The sequence below is a fragment of the Bufo bufo genome, chromosome 4 (assembly GCF_905171765.1).
Source record: "Bufo bufo chromosome 4, aBufBuf1.1, whole genome shotgun sequence".
NCBI lineage: Eukaryota > Metazoa > Chordata > Amphibia > Anura > Bufonidae > Bufo > Bufo bufo.
Genome location: NC_053392.1, coordinates 320,692,990 through 320,720,594, shown reverse-complemented (window position 1 = coordinate 320,720,594; position 27,605 = coordinate 320,692,990). Strand labels below are relative to the sequence as shown.

At 39.7% G+C, this 27,605-nt stretch overlaps 1 protein-coding gene across 1 annotated transcript; it reads right to left on the bottom strand.

Annotated features, from left to right (window-relative positions):
- Positions 1-467: 467 nt before the first annotated feature.
- On the bottom strand, positions 468-27,333 carry LOC120998219 (glial fibrillary acidic protein-like). The gene is made up of 11 exons (XM_040428800.1): positions 27,009-27,333; positions 18,564-18,708; positions 16,724-16,873; positions 15,418-15,537; positions 10,088-10,183; positions 9,871-10,005; positions 9,382-9,492; positions 6,781-6,891; positions 6,552-6,676; positions 743-865; positions 468-640 (listed from the first exon to the last, which is right to left on the bottom strand). The coding sequence occupies exons 1-11, from the start codon at positions 27,248-27,250 to the stop codon at positions 637-639; spliced, it is 1,362 nt and encodes a 453-aa protein (XP_040284734.1). The 5' UTR covers positions 27,251-27,333; the 3' UTR covers positions 468-636.
- Between the last annotated feature and the right edge of the window lie 272 nt (positions 27,334-27,605).

Sequence of the window (27,605 nt, the reverse complement as noted above, 5' to 3'; positions counted from 1 at the left end):
AGGTTTAGTGGGGGTCTGGAAGTCTAATGGGCGTCTGATTGGGGGTCTGGAGCTCTAATGGGGGTCTGGAGCTCTAATGGGGTTCTCTCTGATGTCTGATATTGAGGTGGGGTCTGACATGAAGGTCTAATGGGGGTCTGATCTGAGGTCTAAAACTGGGGTCTAATATGGGGTCTGACATAGACCAAGCTGAACTCTTGCACCATGAGCCTTTAGCTACGCCCCTGCTTATGACTACTGATACCCCTTTAAGTAGTCATGGCATGGTCTGCCAATTGACTACTCTCTCTCTCATGCCCGATTATCATGACTTTTTCATGGTAGTGTACCACTTGTACCATATGTCTTCTACATATTATAGATATTATTTTGACCAGAACGGTCACATAAAATATTAATTTAATGATTATGGAATAAATAAACTCAGACAAGGCTGATGCTGATGCGTTTATTTAGCAAGCCAGAAAAAGTTGATTGTGCATAATAAAGCAGAAAATGAATCCAAGGGACAGTCCAGAGCAGATATAATAGGTAAGAGAGATGGGCCATTGATCTTCCCTTCCAGGACACATCTTGCAGCACTTTCTTTTTCCGCAGCACTTGACAATTTCACTTCATTCTTCCTTTTCACTTTTCTTAACTGTTGTTTGTCAAAACCAGAGAGATGGGTAAAGTTCCTATTAAAAGGTTGTTCGTCTGAAATTAGAATGAGTCCCATATGCAACCAGAGACTCATACTCACCTGATGAGGACAGTTGTCCTCTTTTTCTGTTCCATGGCATGAGAGACAGTTTCAGTAGAGCTCACACGGAGAAATCCACTCACTGATGTAGCAAGCCGACTGTCCTCTCCTTCAATAAGCTTCCTGCACAGAGAAAACAAAATATATACAGCTATCCATTTCAGTTTCCTGTGAGCATAGCACAGAAACGGCAACATTGATCCCATCATTTTCTAAGGGATCCTTCAGTTCTGATGCAGCTATGAATGCCAGTCTGTGCACTAATGTGTACAACAGAAAAACACAACTGGCCAGATGCAACCAATATATGTGTGCCCAGTCTAAGGTCAGTCCTGCTCAGTCCTGATTAAATGTGTTGAACATACAGCTACCATGCTGACCTACTTGACTTTATTTTTACAAACTACAAACATACTGTGCATGTAGTTTTATCCTGCAGACATGTTTAATCCCTTCTTCTTCCCCTTCTTCTACTGTCCGTAGATTAGCAAGGAGAGGGGGCAGAAGGAATGAAGAAAAGGCAGAGGGAATAGGATTACCCCATGACTACAGCCTAAGATTACCCTCAAGGTTAGTTTGTAGTCATCTGTATGGAATATCTAAAATATACACAAAATATTTGTAATTAAGACATTTGCAAAGTTACTTTTAGGGAGTCATTTATTAAAGGGGTTCTGCAGTTTGTTTAAACTGATGATTAATCCTCTGGATAGATCATCAGCATCTGATCGGCAGAGGTCCGACACCCGGGACCCCGCCAATCAGCTGTTTGAGAAGGCAGCGGCGCTCCAGTAGCCTGGGCGGGGCTAAGCTCCATTCAAGTGAACGGAGCTTAGCCGCACCCATGCTAGTTGATACTAGTCGTGACGTCACTGGGCCAGCGGTAAACAATGAGAAGGCCGCGGCGTTGCTGGAGCGCCGCTGCCTTCTCAAAGAGCTGATCGGCAGGGGTCCCGGGTGTCGGACCCCCACGGATCAGATGCTGATGATTTATCCAGAGGATAGATCATCAGTTTAAACAAACTGCACAACCCCTTTAAGCTGAAATACTTCTATATTAGGCCTCTTTCACACTTGCGTTGTCCGGATCCGGCGTGTACTCCACTTGCCGGAATTACACTCCGGATCCGGAAAAACGCAAGTGTACTGAAAGCATTTGAAGACGGAACCGTCTTCCAAATGCGTTCAGTGTTACTATGGCACCCAGGACGCTATTAAAGTCCTGGTTGCCATAGTAGGAGCGGGGAGCGGGGGAGCGGTATACTTACAGTCCGTGCGGCTCCCCGGGCGCTCCAGAATGACGTCAGAGCGCCCCATGCGCATGGATGACGTGATCCATGTGATCACATGATCCATGCGCTTGGGGCGCCCTGACGTCACTCTGGAGCGCCCGGGGAGCCGCACGGATGGTAAGTATGCTGCTCCCCGGCTCCCCACTACACTTTACCATGGCTGCCAGGACTTTAGCGTCCCGGCAGCCATGGTAACCACTCTGAAAAAGCTAAATGTCGGATGCGGCAATGCGCCGAAACGACGTTTAGCTTAAGGCCGGATCCGGATCAATGCCTTTCAATGGGCATTAATTCCGGATCCGGCCTTGCGGCAAGTGTTCCGGATTTTTGGCCGGAGCAAAAAGCGCAGCATGCTGCGGTATTTTCTCCGGCCAAAAAACGTTCCGTTCCGGAACTGAAGACATCCTGATGCATCCTGAACGGATTTCTCTCCATTCAGAATGCATTAGGATAATCCTGATCAGGATTCTTCCGGCATAGAGCCCCGACGACGGAACTCTATGCCGGAACCCAACAACGCAGGTGTGAAAGAGCCCTTAGGCGTGTTTCAGGCGCAGATTTCTGTGCAAACTCTAGTTGCGCCTCAATCTGCGACGTAGAAAAGTGTCTAAATGAAAGACAGCTTAAAACCGGCGCCTCTTCATAACTCCAGCGGAGTCACCGCACGCTTAGGGGTTTATTAAGACCGGCGTCTAAAACACCAGTCTTAATAAATGTGCCCCTTAGTTTTTATTTGTGATTCACTGTAGCAATACAAATGGTTGCAAAAAGGCACATTAGCTTTATAATCAGCCAGGAGAAAATGCAAGAGAGAGTGCTTGAAAATCAAGAATGCTATGTCATGTACTGTGTAGGGTTTAAAAGGGGTTATCCCATGATTAAAGTACAATACTAATTTTTAAAGTACAATACTAAATTTTTAATTACTGGCAATTACAAAAGTATTAAAGACCCAGGTGCTGGTTTGAAAACTGTAGCAATAGTTTTAATTTCCAGTAAAAATCAGATGTATTTTTAGAATATATAGTTAACTTTATATAGTTAACTATTTAAAGGGAGTCTGTCATCAAAGTTTCACCTTTTTAACCCTTCCCATAGCTTTCTAGCAGCCTTACAGTTAATAAAAACGTTACCTTTATGAGCAATCCTTGACTTATAAAACCAGCAAAAAACAACTTAGTAGCATATGCAAATAAGGGCTCGCAAGTGCCCAGGGGCGGCGTCACCCTCGTAGGTGCCCAGCTAGCTCAGCCTTATTGTCGCTTCCCCCCGCCCATTCTTTCCCTCTGGCCGCCCATCTACTTACTTCTTGTTTCGCCGAGACCCCGCGCCTGCGCACCCAGTCCGTCGGCCGGCGCATGCGCACTACGATGCCCATTCCTTGTACGGCATCACAGTAATTAATGCGCATGTGCCGGCTAACGGCGCATGTGCATTAACGTCGCCCCTGGGCACTTGCGAGCTCTCATTTGCATATGCTACTAAGTTGTTTTTTGCCGCTTTTATAAGTCCAGGATTGCTCATAAAGGTAACGTTTTTATTAACTGTAAGGCTGCTAGAAAGCTATGGGAAGGGTTAAAAAGGTGAAACTTTGATGACAGACTCCCTTTAAGTATTATGAATGACCAGGAAGCATCATGGCAGATTACATGTGCTGCCTAGTAGGGACATGGGAAGGGGATTATTATAAGGGAAGATCTCAGGGGTAGGTCATTAGTAAAAAAGAGGGCATAGGAGGGGTGGTAGACAGAGGTGAGCCAATAGACGAGGGAGGCAGCAGAATTGTGATAGAGAAGCATATTTGTGATTGAGCAATTTTGAGAAGTACTAAAGAATAGGTAGGAAATGACTTAGGAGGGAAATATCATGGAAAGATGGAAAGATGTAGACAAGGTGTTGCAATAATCAAAACACAGAAGTACAGAGGCTTAATTTCAAGGTAAGGCTTGCCATACACATAAGACAGCTATTGCTTCCTATGCCCCCATACACATTCATGCTCAGCCCATTATGCATATTTTCTCAATGGGAAAGCACGCCACTGTCAGATACCTCTGGTAGCAGTCTGTCTCCCTGAGAATAAAAGGGCTGGACAGGTTGAAATCCAACAGCCCGATCCTTATTTGCCCATATCTACCATCAGGGGAGTGTTTAGAGGCCCTTATACACTAAACACTAAACTAAAGGTGAGTCCACCCTTCTCTGTCCTCCACCTTTCACACTAAGAAGCCAGAGGGAACGTAATGTCTGAATGGATTTCATTGTTATCTGTAAGAATTCATTTTTAACTTAAACAAAAAACCAAAAATATCAGTTTCTATGATTGACATTTGCTTTTCCTTAATAGTGCTATGGCTACAAATCCCGATGGGAGGACCAGATGGAAACAATCTAGATTGGTAAACTTGTACCTTAACAGCATATACAATATATATTTAGGACATATTTGGACTGTAATATTACCTTTCACATTAGTATAATATTAAAAGCTATGATATTGTCACGGCTGAGGATGGGGGAAATCCTCAGCCGTGCGATGCCAGATGATGTTATGGCTGCTAGGCCAGGACAACAGGATTAGGGAGCAGGTCACCTCCTACAGCATCCCTAACCTGACCCTAACTCCTATCTGCATGGGCCGACCTTAAAGGTAGGAGGACCCATGCGCAGGAACCTAGGAGCCCTGACTTACCCTCTGTCCGGTCCCTGGGCTAAGGAGCAGGGTAAGACAACCCACTCCTCCTAGGCACGGAGGAGCAGGAGTCTCAATGGCCAAGCAGCTGGAAAAGGGGGAACATAAACAGCTCTATGGATATGGCAGGTGAACAGGGAGTTCTACCTACCTGCCACAGCCTTGCTGACTGGATCCCTGTGCTGGCAGGGTGCAGATCACAACGCATCCCCACACAGGGACCCAGATCCATAGCTGCACAAATCACAAGGAAACATCAAATAGACATCACACATAACTAGACATAAACTTAAATGTGACATTATGGTTATGACCACAGGGGTGGCTCTCACTGGCAGGTAGAAAACACAGGAGGCTGCTTCAGCTAAGCATGGCTGAAGCAACCTGCTGACACATGCCAAACACTGAGGCTTTATAGGCCAAGAGGCCACACCCAACAATCAGACACACCCCGTGACTCAGACACACAGAAAGGGAGTTAACCCTTCCAATACCACAGAAGGGAAAACACAACTTAAGGCCTCTTTCACACTACAGTATGTCCATTTCAGTGTTTTGCGTTCCGTTTTTAACGGATCCGTTGTTCCGTTTTTTTGGTTCCATTGTGTTTCCGTTTCCGTTCCGTTGTTCCGTTCCGTTTTTCCGTATGGCATATACAGTATACAGTAATTACATTGGAAAAATTGGGCTGGCCATAACATTTTCAATAGATGGTTCAGAAAAAACGGAACGGAAACGGAACGGAAACGGAAGACATATGGATGCATTTCCGTATGTAATCCGTTTTTTTTTGCGGACCCATTGACTTGAATGGAGCCACGGACCGTGATTTGCGGGCAATAATAGGACATGTTCTATCTTTCAACGGAACGGAAAAACGGAAATACGGAAACGGAATGCATACGGAACACATTCTGTTTTTTTTTTGCGGAACCATTGAAATGAATGGTTCCGTATACGGACCGTATACGGAACGCAAAAAACGGACCGCAAAACGGAAAAAAAAAACGGTAGTGTGAAAGAGGCCTAAGGGGGAAGTGTCAAAACGAAGGTCACACTGTGGCTGTTGCCGCAGGCAACGACATGGGTGGCAACCATGTCCTGGGAGTCAGCCGAAGGCCGGGACACTGCCACCACATGTACACACTATACAAAACGTTGCTGCGAGCAGCCACAGTGAAGGAAAAGGTCCCAGTGCACACATAACATAAAACCCAGTGCACACCATACATACATACACACACACACACGCCTACCTAACAAAGCGGTAGCTAGGTGTAACCGCATGAAGATGCCGCAAGCTGCCTAGCACCAGCTCAGGCTGCTATCTGCGACAATCTCCAACCACATGTTGCCCGCGGCAACCACAAGTGAGGCAACACACAAGTAGCCTTCACCTGTGGTTGAACAACCAAAAACAAACCGCAGGCAACCGCCTGCGGTTAAGGAGTCACGGTCATGACCATGGCCGTGACAGATATGGCCCAGTGCTGAGTGGTGATGCCAGTAAAGTATGGCACATGACCATTGCAGTCGATGACTGGCTGCAGCGGTTCCATTCTGGCCCCTTGTAAACAAATACTAGGAGAATCCCTACAGTACCAGTGCTGGATCCATGGGAGGAGGTGAGTGTGTGGGTGGGGGGGGGGCACATTTTCTTTTGTCTTTTTGTTTTACAACTTTTGCAGCTGTTCAATTTTTTTTATGAATAATCCCTTGGGAACAACTGTCACTCTACATCATGTAATCACTGCCATTATACTGAATTATTTCTACCAAATACCGGTGCAGACACCAATTATAACAGAAATCATGCTCCTCGTACCTATATGTAGCAATCTCAATATCCAGTGCCATCTTTACACTCAGGAGATCTTGATATTGGCGTAAGTGGGATGCAATTTTTTCCTTCAAAGATTTTAAATCATCTTCTAATTTTCTGATTTTCTCCTAATCATTGAAAAGAAAAAGAAATGATATACAGTAATTAAGGAAATGAACAGGGTTCAAATACTAGTGCTACTAAAGCCACTGACCATAGGTCCAATACCCACCTGTAGTTCCTCGATCTCAAGTTTATTCTTTTCTTGAGTCTCTTTAACTTGGGCCTCCAGTGCTGCATTTTTATTTTTAAGAGATTCTAATTCAGTTTCTTTGCTTTTAATCTGTAATCAAATCCCAATCAGAAACATGCATGTGCCATGGTTCAGATTGATGCATGACAATATAAATTAGTGTTATAAGCAATTATACATAAATACCAGTATACATTTTTACACTCTAAGGCACTTTCACATATTTCCGATGATCCGTCTCAGTTTTCCTTCAGCTTGGTACAGAAAATGCTGGAGGGAAACTGAATATAGAACTGACCTTATAGTTTATATATAATTTGTGATGGTGGCTATAAGTCTATAAAGATCAGACCTGTGAACTATAGTGCACTATATATACATCAGCCTGGCTCCGCAAAAAACAACAAATGGCCAGACACAAGTGATGTTTGTGCACCATCCATTGTCTTTGTCATCTCATTTTACCTTAAGTGCATCTATCAAACTACTGTACAGTGTAGTGTATTTATATCAAGTAATCTTCTGCCAAGGAGAGTTTAACTAAATGAAGTGAAGTTCCATTCAAAAGTATTTATGTTGTTTCTTTTGCTAGATATAAGATCTATCACACGGGGGCCATTGCATAGCATAGCCTGGGCTAATCGGCAGTGACACAATTTCTCTCCATGGATCTATGAACATAAAACATGATGCCTCTAGATTTCTTAGTACAACCAAATGAACACAGAGTTAGATAATGCTGTAGGGACCAAACTCTAATGCTTGAGTACGTTGGTGAGGTAATGGCACTTGTCACAGAGATATATAGTAGTGTGGCCAGCATGCCCAGCATTGAAAAATGCACGCATAATAAAAAAATTGTGGTTTGGTGAGGATGGATAGAGGGGCACAGCAACTAGATATGTTTTTGTCCATCCAACAGCTATCATGAACTCTGGGGACCAAAGGTGAGAAGATCTGCTTAGGGTCAAAAGAGAGCTTTCCCCACCTCTGCCTCTCATCTCTGGTGCTCAAACAGGCACCAGAACCTCTGGAATGATGTTATGTCAGCTTCCAGATTCTAAAGACTGTTCCACACAGGCTTTCCATGGAGGTAGGAGAACAACTCCCATCACAGTTATATAAGATGGTTACATAGACTCCTATCACAACGTAATCAAATTTCAGCCTCTGAAAGTGATCATACACATGGATGAAAGTCAGCCATACATGTTGATTTCCACAGAACAGGACCAGCTCCTAATATGGATGTTACTGTCCCCACTCTACCTTGAGTCAGACATGTTGGATTTCAACCTTCCTGATCCTTTTGTTGTGAAGCCACCACTGGATGTGTCTGGCAGGCGCTTACTCCCTTCTCTTTATTGAGAAGACATGAACACTTGGCCAGGTCAAGCGTACATATGTATGGGTTGGTTGGAAGGAATAGTGTAATGAACAGCCCCTTCTGGCCCCCACCATCATTCAGATCACAAGGCAAAAGAGCATATACTTGCTTCCCCTAAGGCTGGACAGTTTTTTGTTTTTCTTTTTTTTCTTTTTGCGGAACTGAACACCACTGATATATGTGTAGTGCACAATAGCGCACAGGTCCAGTGTCTATAGACAGCACCAGACAGAAAAACTTGTATGTCTTCCAGTATTTTACATCCAGCATCACAACTAATGCGCCAGGTGAATATGAACAATTCCTTAGAAAACCATGGCACCAGTTCTAGCTTCAGTTTCCCTCTGGCATTTTTGGCACCATGCTAGAGAGAACCTGAGTTGGATCACCAGATGTACCTGAAGTGGTCCTAATAAGTTCCTATCCAGTACTTCTTATTGTTGCCCTTAAAGAGTCTGTCCATGATTTTGATATTGATGACCTATCCTCAGGATAGGTCATCAATATATTGTTGTGGCTCAACTCCCGGTAACCATGCCAATCAGCTCTTAAAAGAGGCTGCGGCACTCCATGTGCGTTGCAGCCTCTTCCAAGGCCAGTGAGATCACATTCATTGGTCATATGGCCTGGGCGCAGCTCAGTCTCAATCAAGGAAATGGGACTGAGCTGCAATACCAAGCACAGACGCTATCCAGTGGATGGAGCTGTGCCTGGTATGCTGCAAGGAGGCTACAATGCTCACTGAAGGGCCATGGCCTCCTTAAACAGCTGTTTCGGCTAACGTCTTGGGTGTCAGACCCCCATTGATCTGATATTGATCACCTATTCTGATGATATGTCAAAAAAGAAGAAAAGTGCTGTTAATCTCATTCATAAATAGGTATATCAAAGTTTCTGGAGTTTTTCAGATCTAGAGCTAAAGGTCAAGCAAGTATCATTGGGTAGACATCTTTTTGGGGTTCCTGTCTGTAATAAGATCACAGTAAGTCACTTCCCAGTATAAGCAATAGAGGAATAAGTCCCAAGCACAACAAATGTAGATAAGATATTGCCCATTACAAAATGAATAGCGGTTTCTAGATTTGAGAATTTGAGACTATGTAGCACAGAAGATAGTAGTTAGGGGCATCACAAGGCAAGGCTCCTCATGAAGTGACATCATTGGGCTCCGAGGCCTTTGCAGCCCCACTTACGCTTCTCTTGCAGTTTGCCATGTCTCCTCTGTAATGTCTTGCGTTTTCCACATGCTTTGTAGAAGCTTGACTGAAGTCAACAAATTTGCTTTTGTACCACTCGTCCATCTCCTAAGGGTAAGAGCAGCATAAGACATAATAAGCAGGGGGATGTAGACGTGTAGTGTCAGGTCCTCACAAATAAAGGTTCATTAAGGTCTCATGAACACCAAACTCTTTAATTAACCACCTTGCAGCAACATGACAGTAGCACAGGGGACCCTCCAGCCTTCCATTCCCAACAGAGGAATGAGTGAGCTGGCTATGCAGGGGTTAATAGAGCCAGCTAGGACTGAGCTGTATGTGCATCAGACTATGAGGACTGTCAGGGATGTCCAATGGCTACATTCTGATTTATACAGGAGAAACAAGCTTTTTATGTTGCCACAAATATTACAATCTGACATCTAATTCCATGTTTCCCCAAACAGGATGTGCTCTAATTTTAACCTGCAGGTTCTTGGCTGCAATTTCTTCATATTCTGTCTGAATGTCCCTTAGAGCAGCAGCGAAGTCTGGGATGGAGAAGGCCAGGTCACAGGAGGCGCTCATGTTGTAGATCTGCTTCATCAACTCCTCGATTTCCTGCATTGACAGATAAAACATGGACATGGGGACCTGGCTTCATAAAGAATAGCAGAAGAAATCATGATGTTAATGTCATTACCTCCCCGTGAACTCGCTGCAGAAATGCAATCTCTGTCTCTAAAGTATCCAGCTGCTTCTCCAGTGCGATCCGTGCCGCAGTGGCCGCATCCACGTCCTGTAAAGACATCACACCATGCTACCTACTGTAGACACATCACACCATGATACCCACTGTACAAACTTTACCCCATGATACCTACTGTAGAGACTTCACACCATGCTACCTACTGTAGAGACTTCACACCATGCTACCTACTGTGGAGACATTAGACCATGATACCCACTGTAGATACATCACACCATGATACCTACTGTACAAACTTCACCCCATGATACCCGCTGTAGAGACTTCACACCATGTTACCTACTGTAGAGACATCTGACCATGCTACCTATTGTAGAGACATCACACCATGATACCTACTGTAGAGACATCACACTATGCTACCTACTGTAGAAACACCACACCATGATACCTACTATAGACACACCACACCATGATACTTACTGTAGAGACATCACACCATGCTACCTACTGTAGAGACATAACACCATGATACCCACTGTAGAGACTGCACACCATGCTACCTACTGTAGAGACATCACACCATGATACCTACTGTAGAGACATCACACCATGATACCTACTGTAGAGACATCACACCATGATACCTACTGTAGAGACATCACACTATGCTACCTAATGTAGAGACATCACACCATGATACCTACTATAGACACACCACACCATGATACTTACTGTAGAGACATCACACCATGCTACCTACTGTAGAGACATAACACCATGATACCCACTGTAGAGACATAACACCATGATACCCACTGCAGAGACATCACACCATGCTACCTACTGTAGAGACATCACACCATGATACCTACTATAGACACACCACACCATGATACTTACTGTAGAGACATCACACCATGCTACCTACTGTAGAGACATCACACCATGATACCTACTATAGACACACCACACCATGATACTTACTGTAGAGACATCACACCATGCTACCTACTGTAGAGACATAACACCATGATACCCACTGAAGAGACTGCACACCATGATACCCACTGCAGAGACCTCACACCATGCTACCTACTGTAGAAACATCACACTATGCTACCTAATGTAGAGACATCACATCATGATACCTACTATAGACACACCACACCATGATACTTACTGTAGAGACATTACAGCATGCTACCTACTGTAGAGACATAACACCATGATACCCACTGTAGAGACTGCACACCATGATACCCACTGCAGAGACATCACACCATGCTACCTACTGTAGAGACATCACACCATGATACCTACTATAGACACACCACACCATGATACTTACTGTAGAGACATCACACCATGCTACCTACTGTAGAGACATAACACCATGATACCCACTGAAGAGACTGCACACCATGATACCCACTGCAGAGACCTCACACCATGCTACCTACTGTAGAAACATCACACCATGATACCCACTGTAGAGACATAACACAATGATACCTACTGTAGAGACATCACACCATACTACCTACTGTAGTGGAATAACACCATGCTACCTACTGTAGAGACATCACACCATGATACCTACTGTAGAGACATAACACCATGTTACCTACTGTAGAGACTGCACATCATGATACCAACTGTAGAGACATCATACAATGCTACCTACTGTAGAGACCTCACACCATGCTACTTACTGTAGAAACATCACACAATGATACCTACTGTAGAGACATCACACCATACTACCTACTGTAGTGGCATAACACCATGCTACCTACTGTAGACACATCACACCATGATACCCACTGTAGAGACATAACACCATGATACCTACTGTACAGACATCACACCATACTACCTACTGTAGTGACACCACACCATGCTACCTACTGTAGAGACATCACAGCATGCTACCTACTGTAGACACATCACACCATGATACCCACTGTAGAGACATAACACCATGATACCTACTGTACAGACATCACACCATACTACCTACTGTAGTGACATGACACCATGCTACCTAGTTTGGAGACATCACACCATGCTACATACTGTAGTGACATCAAACCATGCTACCCTAGTGTAAAGACATCACACCATGCTACCTACTATAGGCACATCATACCATGATACCTACTGTAGAGACATAACAACATGATACCTACAATAGTGACATCACGCCATAATACCTAATGTAGTAACATCACACTATGCTACCTAACATAGACATTGCACCATGCTACCTAGTGTAAAGACATCACACCATGCTACCTACTATAGGCACATCACACCATGATACCTACTGTAGAGACATAACCACATGATACCTACTTGTAGTGACATCACACCATAATAGCTAGCGCAGAGACATCACACCATGCTACCTACTGTAGAGACATGCCACCATGCTATCTACTGTAGAGACATAACACCATGTTACCTAATGTAGAGACTTCACATCATGCTGCCTAGTGTACATACATCATACCTTAATACCTACTGCAGAGACATCACAGAGATATAGATAGATAGATAGATAGATAGATAGATAGATAGATAGATAGATAGATAGATAGATAGATAGATAGTAGATCGATAGATAGATAGATAGATAGATAGATAGATAGATATTACATAGCACGACTGATTTTAGATAGCAGATTTAAAGATAGCTAATAAATAAATAGGTACGAGATATAAATATATAGTAAATAGAAATATTGATAGGTAATGGATAGATAGATAGATAGATAGATAGATAGATAGATAGCAGATAGATAGATAGATAATAGATAGATAGATAGATAGATAGATAGATAGATAGATAGATAGATAGATAGATAGATAGATAGATAGATAGGTAGGTAGATAGATAGAGGATGGATGGATAGATAGATAATGGATAGATAGATAGATAGATAGATAGATAGATAGATAGATAGATAGATAGATAGATAGATAGATAGATAGATAGATAAGCTAGTAAATAGATTCATATATTAGAGAGATTGGAAGAAAAGAGATATAAAGATAAGACAAAGTTAAGTCGAAAGATACCATTGATTACTCAATAGGTATTATTAAATATGATATATTAGATAGATGGATAGATAAAAAAAAGATAGTAAACAAATACATACACAGCTATATACTCGTGAATAGAGTAACTTACAATCTATATCCGACGTAGACGGCGTCTTTAATTAATAATAAAAAGTAAGCAATTATAACTGCTATGAAACTATTACATACATAACCTTAGTACCAGACCTAACAGTATAATATTTACTATGATTCCTATTACCTATAATGTTATAGCTACAGAAGTTAGATTTTTACGTTATAGTTGTTATTATTAATAATAATCATCACAGTATTAATAGAAGTAGTTGGAAACTGAAATTGTCATGCCTTGTACACTATAATTCATATGATAATTACTGAACACTTCGGTAGAAGTAGTAAGTGTGGGCCACGGTGCGGTATGAGAGGTTCATGCTCAGACACAGCACTGGGGCTGAGCCTTTTCATGATTTTCCTGAGCCCCGAGACCCCGTTTTTAGATTCCAGCGCTGATACACGTGTATTAGTGGAATGTATATTCGTTCATATATCAGTATATTAGTGGAATGCCTATGAATAGTATAAGCTGAAATTGGCAGAAACCCAAAATGAACATCAGTTGAGCAAAATTTCTCTCAATATGAGAACGTTATGTGCCTTACTACAGTACAACCGGAAAAGTAGACACCTAAATACAGCGATATGTAATTCAGTTTGTATTTCTGCACTATATATTATCCCTATATAGTCCTAATCATACAGTCCTCATCATATAGCCCTCATCATAAAGTCCTCATAATATAGCCCTCTTCATATAGTCCTTATCATATATCTAGTCCTCATCATACAGCCCTCATCATATAGTCCTCATCATATAGTCCTTATCATATATATAGTCCTCATTATAGAGCCCTCATCATATAGTCCTTATCATATAATCCTCATTATATATTCCTCATCATAAAGCCCTCATCATATACTCCTCATCATATAGTCCTCGTCATATATTCCTCATCATATACTCCTCATCATATGGCCCTCATCATATAGCCCTCATCCTGTAGCCCTAATCTTATAACCCTCATCCTGTAGTCCTTATCATATAGCCCTCATCCAGTAGTCCTTATCATATAGCCCTCATCATATAGCCGGCCTCATCATATAGCCCTCATCCTGTAGTCCTCATCATATAGCCGGCCTCATCATATAGCCCTCATCCTGTAGTCCTCATCATATAGCCGGCCTCATCATATAGCCCTCATCTGGTAGTCCTCATCTTATAGCCTTCATCTTGTAGTCCTCATCATATAGCCGGCCTCATCATATAGCCCTCATCCTGTAGTCCTCATCTTATAGCCTTCGTCCTGTAGTCCTCATCATATAGCCGGCCTCATGATATAGCCCTCATCCTGTAGTCCTCATCTTATAGCCCTCATCATATAGCCGGCCTCATCACATAGCCCTTATCCTGTAGTCCTCATCATATAGCCTTCATCCTGTAGTCCTCATCATATAGCCGGCCTCATGATATAGCCCTCATCCTGTAGTCCTCATCACATAGCCCTCATCCTGTAGTCCTCATCATATAGCCTTCATCCTGTAGTCCTCATCATATAGCCGGCCTCATGATATAGCCCTCATCCTGTAGTCCTCATCATATAGCCCTCACCATTTAGCCCACATGATACAGTCATCATATAGTCCTCTTCATATAGCTCCCATCATATTGTCCTCATTGTATAGCCCTCATCATATAACCCTCAATCACCCCGGTGGTCGTGTGCTGTTGATACTACAGTCAACTCTTGCTGTTTTCTCAAGTGATTAGAATGCATTAGGAAACTCTGGGGAATCGTGTGTGGCAGATTTCTTTGCCCCAAGGCTCTCATATTCCACAATCAGGCAGGATTGTACAGCACAGAAGAGTATACGTGAACTGATGCTCCCACAACTCTTGCCCCTGGCTGATCAGAAAAGTCCAGGGTGAGAAGAGCATAAAGGTGCTAGACCATCACTCCACATTAGTGTAGCCCCCAACCCCCTCTATTTACACCTTGTGCTCCCCTGGGGTACAGACAGCTAGGAGCTGAGCTCCGAGGTCGCATTACTGGCAGTTAGGGGGTTAAGGCAGGGCTGACTATAATTTCCATAAGCAGATCATATGTGTGTGGTTAGACAATGCCTGGGCAGAATCATAATAGGTGAGTGAGTATGGAGAGAAGACAGCTCCTCACAGGGCGGAATGCCTCAATGTCCCCTTCAGCCTTTTTCCTCCCCTCCACTGCGTCTTCATAGCGTTTCTTCACGGCGCTGAGTTCCTCAGACACTGATGACTTGGCAGCCACTGCTACATCCTGTTAAATAAAGCAGAGTCTTATGCCTGGCTAACCTGCAGCATCCCCTCCTGCCCCAGCCCCTGACAGGGGTCTCAATGAGGAGAAGACCACAGCAAGGTTCTGTTCATGCTGTCCATGAGGGTCTCCGGCCCCAGCCCCTGGCAGGGGTCTCAATGAGGAGAAGACCACAGCAAGGTTCTGTTCATGCTGTCCATGAGGGTCTCCTGCCCCAGCCCCTGGCAGGGGTCTCAATGAGAAGACCACAGCAAGGTTCTGTTCATGCTGTCCATGAGGGTCTCCTGCCCAGCCCCTGACAGGGGTCTCACTGAGGAGAAGACCACAGCAAGGTTCTGTTCATGCTGTCCACGAAGGTCTCCTGCCCCAGCCCCTGACAGGGGTCTCAATGAGGAGAAGACCACAGCAAGGTTCTGTTCATGCTGTCCATGAGGGTCTCCTGCCCCAGCCCCTGACAGGGGTCTCAATGAGAAGAAGACCACAGCAAGGTTCTGTTCATGCTGTCCATGAGGGTCTCCAACATGTCTCAGCTCAGAATATGTAGCTGAATAGGGGCTAGTGGACCTATGTGTATAAGTGTATGCCAGTATGTCATCAGCCAGTAAAGACTGGGGAGAAGCTGATTAGTAGATCTACCTGATCTCCACCATACCCAGAACTGATGAACCAAGCAGGAAAGAGCCACATTATTATTGCCCATCTCCCCCACCATGCTGAGTGCTGAATGCTTAACTCATCCCTTAAAAAACTTGTTACCTAGCAACACGATAAACAATCCAACCCAATGGGGGCAACCGGAGACAAAACATCCTACCAGTCACACAAAGCTTCCCCCAGCCAAGATCTGCATGAGGATCAGGGGTGAAGACGGCTGAGGAAAAGTGACATGTGGCCCAACAATGCCTAGAACTTTCCATACACTGGCCTCACACAGGCTCCCAGCAAGTGAAGATTTATAGACCCCTTATCCTCAACAGATTGAAGGTTAAAAGGCCAATGCACTTGTGTGCTATACCAGGCGCCAGAGCCCAGCCCTGTGGATTTTATCTGGATACAAAGAAAGCCAGGCAGATATATGGGGCAGTAAACGTTGGCCAGAGCTGGGACCCCAGCTGTTGGGAACCAGGGACTGGGAGTCTCTAAATATAAGACCGATATCATTCTATTTCTATACATATTGGTATTGTACCCGTTGCATCCTGGCTTGTTCCGCCTCCCTGCGTAGGTCCCGCAGCTGCTCCTCGTATAGGGCCCGCAGAGCCGTTGGTCTGGTGCAGCGACTGCGGAGCGCGTCCAGCTCCACCTGCACAATGGCGTTCTGCTGCTCCAGGTCACGAACCTGCGACACATACATAATCATACAGACCCTACTGGACCTGGGAACCGGGTCAACATATGTTCTATGGAAACTGAATATATCCCTATTTAATCTGTATGCCTACTAGGTAGATGGTATATGAAAAAAGCTCTCTCTCTCTATATATATAACCATAAATTTACATAAGATTATATATATATATATATATATATATATATATGTATAAATATTGTCATTTCCACATAATATATATATATATATATATATATATATATATATATATAATCGTATGTAAATTTATGATTATATATATGTAATAAATCTTTCTGGTTATATATACAATGTACAATAAATCATATATATATATATATATATATATATATATATATACGCACACACAGACACAAATTTAAATGGTAAATATACACATAAATATATAATTGTGCATGCTATGCTCTGCCTATATTAGACATAAATGTACATTATATCTTCATGTTTATACATTGTCTAAAGCGAATTTCTGTTATTTTTTCCTTCCATAGGAAATATGCATGTAACCTCTGCCATATACATTATATTTGGGGTACTTCTGTATAAATCCTGTGACATATACATTATATTAGGGGTACTTCTGTATAAATCCTGTGACATATACATTATATTTGGGGTACTTCTGTATAAATCCTGTGACATATACATTATATTAGGGGTACTTCTGTATAAATCCTGTGACATATACATTATATTAGGGGTACTTCTGTATAAATCCTGTGACATATACATTATATTTGGGGTACTTCTGTATAAATCCTGTGACATATACATTATATTTGGGGTACTTTTGTATAAATCCTGTGACATATACATGGTATCTTAATCTATATGAATAGTATGTGTAGGTTTTTGTCTCTGCTCCTGAGCCTTTCCATCAGACCGGCCGCTCCCTGTGTATCACCTCTCAGCCGATCCTCTTCTATTAGTTATTAGTTCTATCCCTGCATTGTTTATTCTCTTGTATTAGTTCTATCCCTGCATTGTTTATTCTCTTGTATTAGTTCTATCCCTGCATTGTTTATTCTCTTGTATTAGTTCTCTCCCTGCATTGTTTATTCTCTTGTATTAGTTCTATCCCTGCATTGTTTATTCTCTTGTATTAGTTCTATCCCTGCATTGTTTATTCTCTTGTATTAGTTCTCTCCCTGTATTGTTTATTCTCTTGTATTAGTTCTATCCCTGCATTGTTTATTCTCTTGTATTAGTTCTATCCCTGCATTGTTTATTCTCTTGTATTAGTTCTATCCCTGCATTATTTATTCTCTTGTATTAGTTCTATCCTTGCATTGTTTATTCTCTTGTATTAGTTCTATCCCTGCATTGTTTATTCTCTTGTATTAGTTCTATCCCTGCATTGTTTATTCTCTTTTATTTGTTACATTAAAAAAAATCTATTAAACTTTTGAATGAGAAACAATAATGTACAATGTATGTCGGGCACTCATTATGGAGGAGCTATCCGATCTCGTGTGCATCGGGATATTTGTATAATATAGAAATAACGTTATTTAATAGCTATAAGAATATGCACATTATGGTTTGGATCTTTTTTTCTTGTATTCGTCTCTTTGATAAAACTTTAGCAGAGAATAACTGAACAGAAGAATATGCATGTCCCTGAGCAGGACGAGTGGTCCCAGGAGGTGTGGGGTCCTACCCGCTCGATGTACTTGGTCAGGCGCTCATTGAGGACGATCAGCTCCCGCTTCTCGTGGCTCCGGAGGTTCAGAAATTCCTGGTTTGCTGCGCTGGCGGCTTCCAGATCCACGGGGAGGAAGGCGGCAGAAGAGTGGGCGACCATACTGCGGGGGAAGAGCAGGCACCTTGTCTTCTGTACACATAATGCTGTCTTCTGTACTACTATTATTATTATATATAATATTGTCTTCTGTACTACTATTATTATTATATATAATATTGTCTTCTTGTACTATTATTATACATAATATTGTCTTCTGTACTATTATTATATATAATATTGTCTTCTGTACTACTATTATTATTATATATAATATTGTCTTCTTGTACTATTATTATACATAATATTGTCTTCTGTACTATTATTATATATAATATTGTCTTCTGTACTATTATTATTATATATAATATTGTCTTCTTGTACTATTATTATACATAATATTGTCTTCTTGTACTATTATTATTATATATAATATTGTCTTCTTGTACTATTATTATTATTATTATTATTATACATAATATTGTCTTCTGTACTATTAATATTGTACATAATATTGTCTTCTGTACTATTATTATTATTATATATAATATTGTCTTCTGTACTATTATTATTATTATTATACATAATATTGTCTTCTATACTATTATTATTGTACATAATATTGTCTTCTTGTACTATTATTATATATATTATTGTCTTCTTGTACTTTTATTATTATATATAATATTGTCTTCTGTACTATTATTATTATACATAATATTTTCTTCTGTACTATTATTATTATACATAATATTGTCTTCTGTACTATTATTATTATTATAATATATTATATTGTCTTCTAGTATTATTATTATAATACATAATATTGTCTTCTGTACTATTATTATATATAATATTGTCTTCTATACTACTATTATTATAATATATAATATTGTCTTCTGTACTATTATTATATATAATATTGTCTTCTTGTACTATTATTATTATACATAATATTGTCTTCTTGTACTATTATTGTTATATATAATATTGTCTTCTATACTATTAATATACATAATATTGTCTTCTTGTACTATTATACATAATATTGTCTTCTTGTACTATTATTATACATAATATTGTCTTCTATACTACTATTATTATTAGTATTATTATATATAATATTGTCTTCTTGTACTATTATTAATATACATAATATTGTCTTCTTGTAGTATTATTATTAGACTTAATATTGTCTTCATTAATAATAGGAATACTACCATTCAGTACAGCACACAGCTGGAACCAAATATGTCCACTGTTCAAGGAACATAATTATAACAACAGCCAATAATTCTTAAACACTGCTTTATGACCTAAATAATGATTCTATCTATCTATCTATCTATCTATCTATCTATCTATCTATCTATCTATCTATCTATCCATTCTCTGGCTACCTAATAGCTATCTACCTGTCTGTCTATTTAATATATATCTATTTATCTATTATCTATCCATTTATCTATCTATTATCTATCTATCTATCACATATATATATATATATATATATATCAGAGAAAAATGGCGGCACTGGCAAAAAGTGAAAGTGTGGGTGCGCGTTCTTAAGGGAATAGGCTTCTTACCCCAATAATAGTCCAGAAAATGAGCGGCACTCCAATAGATCATGAACAAATAACTCCTTTATTCACCGTGCGGTGCAACGTTTCAGCTCATAACTAGAGCCTTTTTCAAGCTTGAGCAGAAACGTTGCACCGCAAGGGTGAATAAAGGAGTTATTTGTCCATGATCTATTGGAGTGCCGCTCATTTTCTGGACTAATATATATAATCTATTATCTATCTATGATCTGTCATCTGTGGACATTTCTAGCATGCTTGTTCCTGTAAATTCAATTATATCAGGACACATTACTCGGATTTATAGACTTAGACCTTGTCTATGCCGGCACAGCTATGTATGATAAGATGATAGTATATGCATTTTATAGCACATACCACAGATACTTGTGCTTCAATATACTTGACATGACTGTATAAGCCACTAGCTCTGCCGGTGTATGAAACATTAATATTTCTAAATCGAATGAACAAACATTTATAGCAAAGTATAATTTCTACAAGCAATACCGCAGTAATGTCTATAGTAACATGTTATAAAACCGGGAAATGCTGGGTCTCTATCACTATGGAATGTGGGTCAGATTAGATTACCTTTAATTACTAGCAATGATGATTGCAGTCTATCAAATTTCTAACAAATCTGTTGTGTTTGGATTAATAAAGTATAATAAGGTATAATATGTGTGTGGTGATCTCCCATGATAAGGAATAGGCACTGAATAAGTGCCCTATGGCTGACTGGAATATACCTATAGGATGAACGTGCATTGGCCCAGTATTCAGTATGGACTCCATATTATACACCATACTGCACCCCAATGATTTCTGTAATATTTTACCCTACCAAATCTCCAGTCAAGACCAATGGAAGAACAATGTCCAGAACGAGTTGTATTTAATTCCATAAGGCAACCTCCTATTCATCTATAAGCAGGCTGGCATACAATTTCCCAATACTTTAACAGATTAAAGGAGATTTTAGTGTACTCCACATATGTGTGTTTTTGTTTTGTTTTTTAGAAATAATGTAAGGCCTTGTCCTCAAACAAACACATGTACATTTAGTATGCAGAATAGCCTATGCAAGTAAATGGAACATAGAGGCCTCCCCCAGAAGGAATAGAAGGACCCCTGACCAATTTACTAGATATTTATTGACTGAACCTATGAACCAGCAATTCACTTTAAAAGCCTGAGATTGTTATATTATTATATTGTATTTATCTTTATGTTGCTGAATAATCAGCATACAAATATTTTCCAGAGTGGAAATATTCACATTTTGGACACTGCATTTGTGATAGTCCAAGTACAGAAAATGAAGACAAATATTACAGTTTGGTTGACCTTTATATTATCAGTGTTTTCAAATAGAAATCTATAAATATGCCTTCATATATAATAGAAATGTAGAAAATAAGGAAGGTGTTTCCAGTGAGGAGAGGGGAATAAACCACTGGCAGCTGCTTATCTCCACCAAGGATCAGTATGCTGGAATTCAACATCTGCTGTCAGGGGGAAGTCGGGACCCCCAGATTGTCACATGTCAGGGATCAGGCTAGGCCTCTTAAATAAATCTTGTAGATGGCACAAGGGATGGATCCCATTTCAGTGGTGCCATTAAAGAGTCCAGTATTAACACTAGATGGGGTACTGGCTCTCCTTAAAGAGATTAGCAGTGTATGGAGACTTATTGGCAATGCTCCATGGGAAAATAATATGCAGAGAGGTATCTACCAGGTAAAGAGAACCATCTCACTAGCGCCACCTTTCAGAAGTGGGTCTCTATGAGTCAAAGTTTGACTTTTTAACAAGCTAATGAGATGTTCTCTTTCCTTCGGAGATATCTCTTTGTATATTATTTTCCCATGGAGCAATGCCAATAAGGTTCCATACAGGACTGGTCTCTTTAAGCCAGCACCCCGCCTAATGGATGCATGCGGTTGTATTATTGTAACGGTTCCCTTTTTGCAGATCCATGACTGATCCGCCCAAAACACGAGTGTAAAAAAAGCCTAAGGGTGGGTTCACACTAGCGTTAGGGATTCCGTTATAACATGATTATAACGGAAAATAACGGAATCCATAAGACAGAAGGACGGATCAGTTCTTCTGGCCATAGACTTGTATTATGATGGAATGCAAGATGGAAGCCTTTAAAAGGCATTCCGATTGCTTTCCGTCCTAATAGAAGTCTATGGGCAGCATAACGGATCCGTCTGGGTCCCGTTAAGCAAGACGGAAAACAAAGTCCTGTCGACAGGACCCAGATGGATCCGTTATACTTTTCCATAGACTTCTATTAGGACGGAAAGCAAACGGAATGCCTTTTAAAGGCCATTTTGAGCTAAAAAAGAGCAAAAACAGTTATGATTATAGTCTGTTTTCACCTGACTGAGTAACACTGGGTTCAAATTTACTAATATGATTATAGTCTGCTAGGACGAGAGCAAACGGAATGTCTTTTAAGGGCTTCCGTTTTGCATTCTGTCATAATACAAATCTATGGGCAGAAGAATTAATCCGTCCTTCCGTCTTATGGATTCCGTTATTTTCCGTTATAACCATGTTATAACGGAAAGCCATAACGGAATCCCTAACGCTAGTGTGAACCCACCCTAAACTGCATCAAAGGCATCACACCCAGCCAGCCAAAATCCTACTCTGTACTGATGAGGGGCAAACACCCTGGATGGAAATTTTGGCTTTAGCTAATTTCCCTTGTCATGTCCCAAGGCTTGGACTTTGACTCATAGGGTGCCACTTCCATATGGTGGCGCTAGCGAGATGGTGCTCTTTCCCTGGGAGATACCTCTTTGTACAGTATTAGCACAGAATGTCTATCAAAAGCCACCAGTCCTGTCTGCCACTAAGGCTGGCATGTCCTCGTCAGGTGGACCATTAGGTCTTTGGTTTTAACGTTCTGAATGGGAACATCCATGTGCATAGACCCCCTGGACAAAGAAAGACTGGATGCAATGGGCTGATTTATTAATCCTGTCTTATATACAGACAGTGTAAACCTGGACCAAGCTGTCTAAGGGGTGCCAGCCATAAATTCAAGAGTAGGATTGGCCACCAAAGACTTGAATAGTTCATATGACCATCTCCACCATGTATGGTTAGAATTAAACCATTGACATGTCAGACTGAACTGGTAAATCAGAGACGAAGTTTAAAAATGTGGTATAAGAAGATAACAATATAACTGGCCAATCATGCCAAAAAATTCAACATAATTCTCACTTTTTGCAGTCAGCAGCCATTCATCAATCATCAAGAAAGGTCATTTGACATTAAAATAATAAAAAATAAAACAATCACTTAAATGGTCAAAATTGTTAAATTTTTGCTGAATTTCATCTTATTATATGTACCGCCAGCTTTACAGTAAGGACTTAAATGTGTGAACGAGCCCTTAGGCTGCTGTCAGTTTCCATGTCTTCTCCTCAGCTGTCTTAGATAAGGACTAAGGGAGCACACCATGTAAATAAGGGTCCTGGCAAACCCCCATAGTGTTTGTTACTTGTAGTCTATGAAATGTCCTGACACACTCAACAGGGGGTACAAAAATCCAAATCCTTCATAAAGTGATATCATTATTGTTATATTGAACAGCCTTCGGCCTCCTCCACTTATGTGGTGAGGAGATACATCATGGACAAGTGTCCTCTGTACTCTAGCCTTATGTAATAACTATGACCCCCAATCCTTGTACACCTTCTCTCAGTAGCTATAACAGGACTCAGTGACTCTACTCATTGGACTGGCCCAGATATTAAGATCATTCTGTATACATATATTCTCCACAGCTCAGACTGCTTCAGGTCAGTGACTTCATGACATCATGAGGGACATCTCAGCTTATCAGATGTGATGGCTGCAATGCTGAGCTGTCCCCAACACACTCAGGGTTATGGATTTGGAATGAACCTCAACATGTTATAGACAAGTTATCACAAGCAGCCACATGGACAGGAATAACACCTCTGACTGCACAGGATGGATGTGAGATGGTATGATATACAGAGATAGATAGATAGATAGATAGATAGATAGATAGATAGATAGATAGATAGATAGATAGATAGATAGATAATAGATAGATAATAGATAGATAGATGATAGATAATAGATAGATAGATAGATAGATAGATAGATAGATAGATAGATAGATAGATAGATAGATAGATAGATGTGGTAACAATAATAGATAGATAAAAAGATGACGATAATCATCATCATAATAATAATAATAAATTGATAGCCACAGACAAATAGTTCATATATAGATAGATAGGAGATAGATAATAGATAAATAGGAGATAGATAGATAGATAGATAGATAGATAGGAGATAGATAGATAGATAGATGGATATGAGATAGATAGATAGATAGATAGATAGATAGATATGAGATAGATGATAGATAGATAGATAGATAGATAGATAGATAGATAGATAGATAGATTAGATAGATAGATACATATTACAACATGAGATAGAATAGATTACATAGATGTAGTAATAATAATATATAGATAAAAAAAAGATGACGATAATCATCATCATCATAATAATAAATAGATAGATAGATAGATATAAGATAGATAGATGGATAGATAATAGATAGATAGATAAATAATAGATAGATAATAGATAGATAGATAGAGATAGATAGATAATAGATAGATAAATAATAGATAGATAATAGATATATACGTAGATAAATATTAGATAGATATTAGATAGATAAATAACGATCGATAGATAATAGATCGATAGATAGATATTAGATAGATAGATATTAGATAGATAGATAATAGATAGATAGATAATAGATAGATAGATAGATCAATAGATAATAGATAGATAGATAATAGATAGATAGATAGATAGATAGATAGATAGATAGATAGATAGATAGATAGATAGATAGATATAAGATAGATAGATAGATAGATAGATATGGGATAGATAATAGATAGATAATAGATAGATAGATAGATAGATAGATAGATAGATAATAGATAGATATTAGATAGATAATAGATAGATAGATAGATAGATAGATAATAGATAGATAGATAATAGATATATAGATAATAGATAGATATATAATAGATAGATAGATAATAGATAGATATTAGATAGATAGATAGATAGATAATAGATAGATAGGAGATAGATAATAGGAGATAGATAGATAATAGATAGATGATAGATAGATAGATATGAGATAGATAGATAGATAATAGATATATATATATAGATAGATAATAGATAATAGATAGATAGACAGATAGATAGATAATAGATAGATATATAATAGATAAATAGATAGATAGATAATAGATATATATATAATAGATAAATAGATAGATAGATAATAGATAGATATATAATAGATAAATAGATAGATAGATAGATAGATAGATAGATAGATATGAGATAGATAGGTAGATAGATAGATAGATAGATAGATATGAGATAGATAGATAATAGATAGATAGATAATAGATAGATAATAGATAGATAATAGATAGATAATAGATAATAGATAGATAGATAGATAGATAATAGATAGATAGATAATAGATAGATAGATAGATAATAGATAGATAGATAATAGATAGATAATAGATAGATAATAGATAGATAGATAGATAGATAGATAGAGAGATAGATAATAGATAGATAGATATGAGATAGATAGATAGATAGATAATAGATAGATAATAGATAGATAATATATAGATAGATAATAGATAGATAGATAATAGATAGAAAATAGATAGATAGATAGATAGATAGATAGATAATAGATAGATAAATAGATAGATAGATAATAGATTCATAGATAGATAGATAGATAATAGATAGATAATAGATAGATAATAGATAGATAGATAGAGAGATAGATAATAGATAGATAGATATATAGATAGATAATAGATAGATAATAGATAGATAATATATAGATAGATAATAGATAGATAGATAATAGATAGATAATAGATAGATAATATATAGATAGATAATAGATAGATAGATAATAGATAGATAGATAGATAGATAATAGATTCATAGATAGATAGATAAAAATAGATAATAGATAGATAGATAATAGATAGATAATAGATAGATAATATATAGATAATAGATAGATAATATATAGATAGATAGATAGATAGATAGATAGATAATAGATAGATATTAGATAGATGATAGATAGATATATAGATAGATATATAGATAGATAGATAGATAGGTAATAGATAGATAATAGATAGATAGATAGATAGATAGATAGATAATAGATAGTAGATAGATAGATAATAGATAGATAGATAGATGGATAGATAGATAGATAATAGATAGATAGATAGATAGATAGATAGATAGATAATAGATAGATAGATAATAGATAGATAGATAGATAGATAGATAGATAGATAGATAATAGATAGATAGATAGATAGATAGATAGATAGATAGATGGATAGATAGATAGATAGATAGATAGATAGATAATAGATAGATAGATAGATAGATAGATAGATGGATAGATAATAGATAGATAGATGGGAGATAGATAATAGATAGATAGATAATAGATAGATATGGGACAGATAATAGATATTAGATAGATATCAACAGATGATATAGACAGACGTTGGGCACATGTTCTCAGGATACTACTTAGCGGTGGTCTTCCCCTGAGAAGTGAGTGAGGGGGTCTTCCCTGCAGTAAGTTTGTATATAGCCGCCCCTCCCGTACCTGCGGGGTCTCCTGGTGGCGGAGGCCGTCCTTCTCCCACCTGTGTGGACCTCACACGAGCCCCGGCTGTAGCTGGTTGACCTCCTGCTGTGCCGGGGAGGGGAAGGACTGCTCACCCGCAGCCTGACCGCCGAGCAGCCGGCGTACTCCTGGAAGTGTCGGCGGTAGGAGGAGATCCTGTCTGGGCTGGCGCTCATGGTGTCCGCGTGCTGACCTGCTGCTCGCCGGCCCTGCGCCCTCATATAAAGCCGGCCGGGGAGCAGGAATGCTGCCGCCCTTCACTCCGGAGTGTCAAAGTCTCGGGCAGGAGCCACATTCCCGACTACTGAGCGATGAGCCCAGGCATGTAGGGAGCGTTCAAGCTGATCTAATGACCGAGGCGCGCCTGCAATAATGGGCGCATCTACTGCCCTAATGAGCTCCCAGACAGACAGCATTCCTGGGTATTAACCCCTGGTACACAGCAGGGGGAGCGGGGCTCCTGGGGGTCCCAGCCAGAGAGCTAGCACATCTATCTATGATCGAGTTATCCATCCATCTAATATGTATCTATCTATCCATTATCTATGTATACGTCTACCTTTTATGTATCTATTT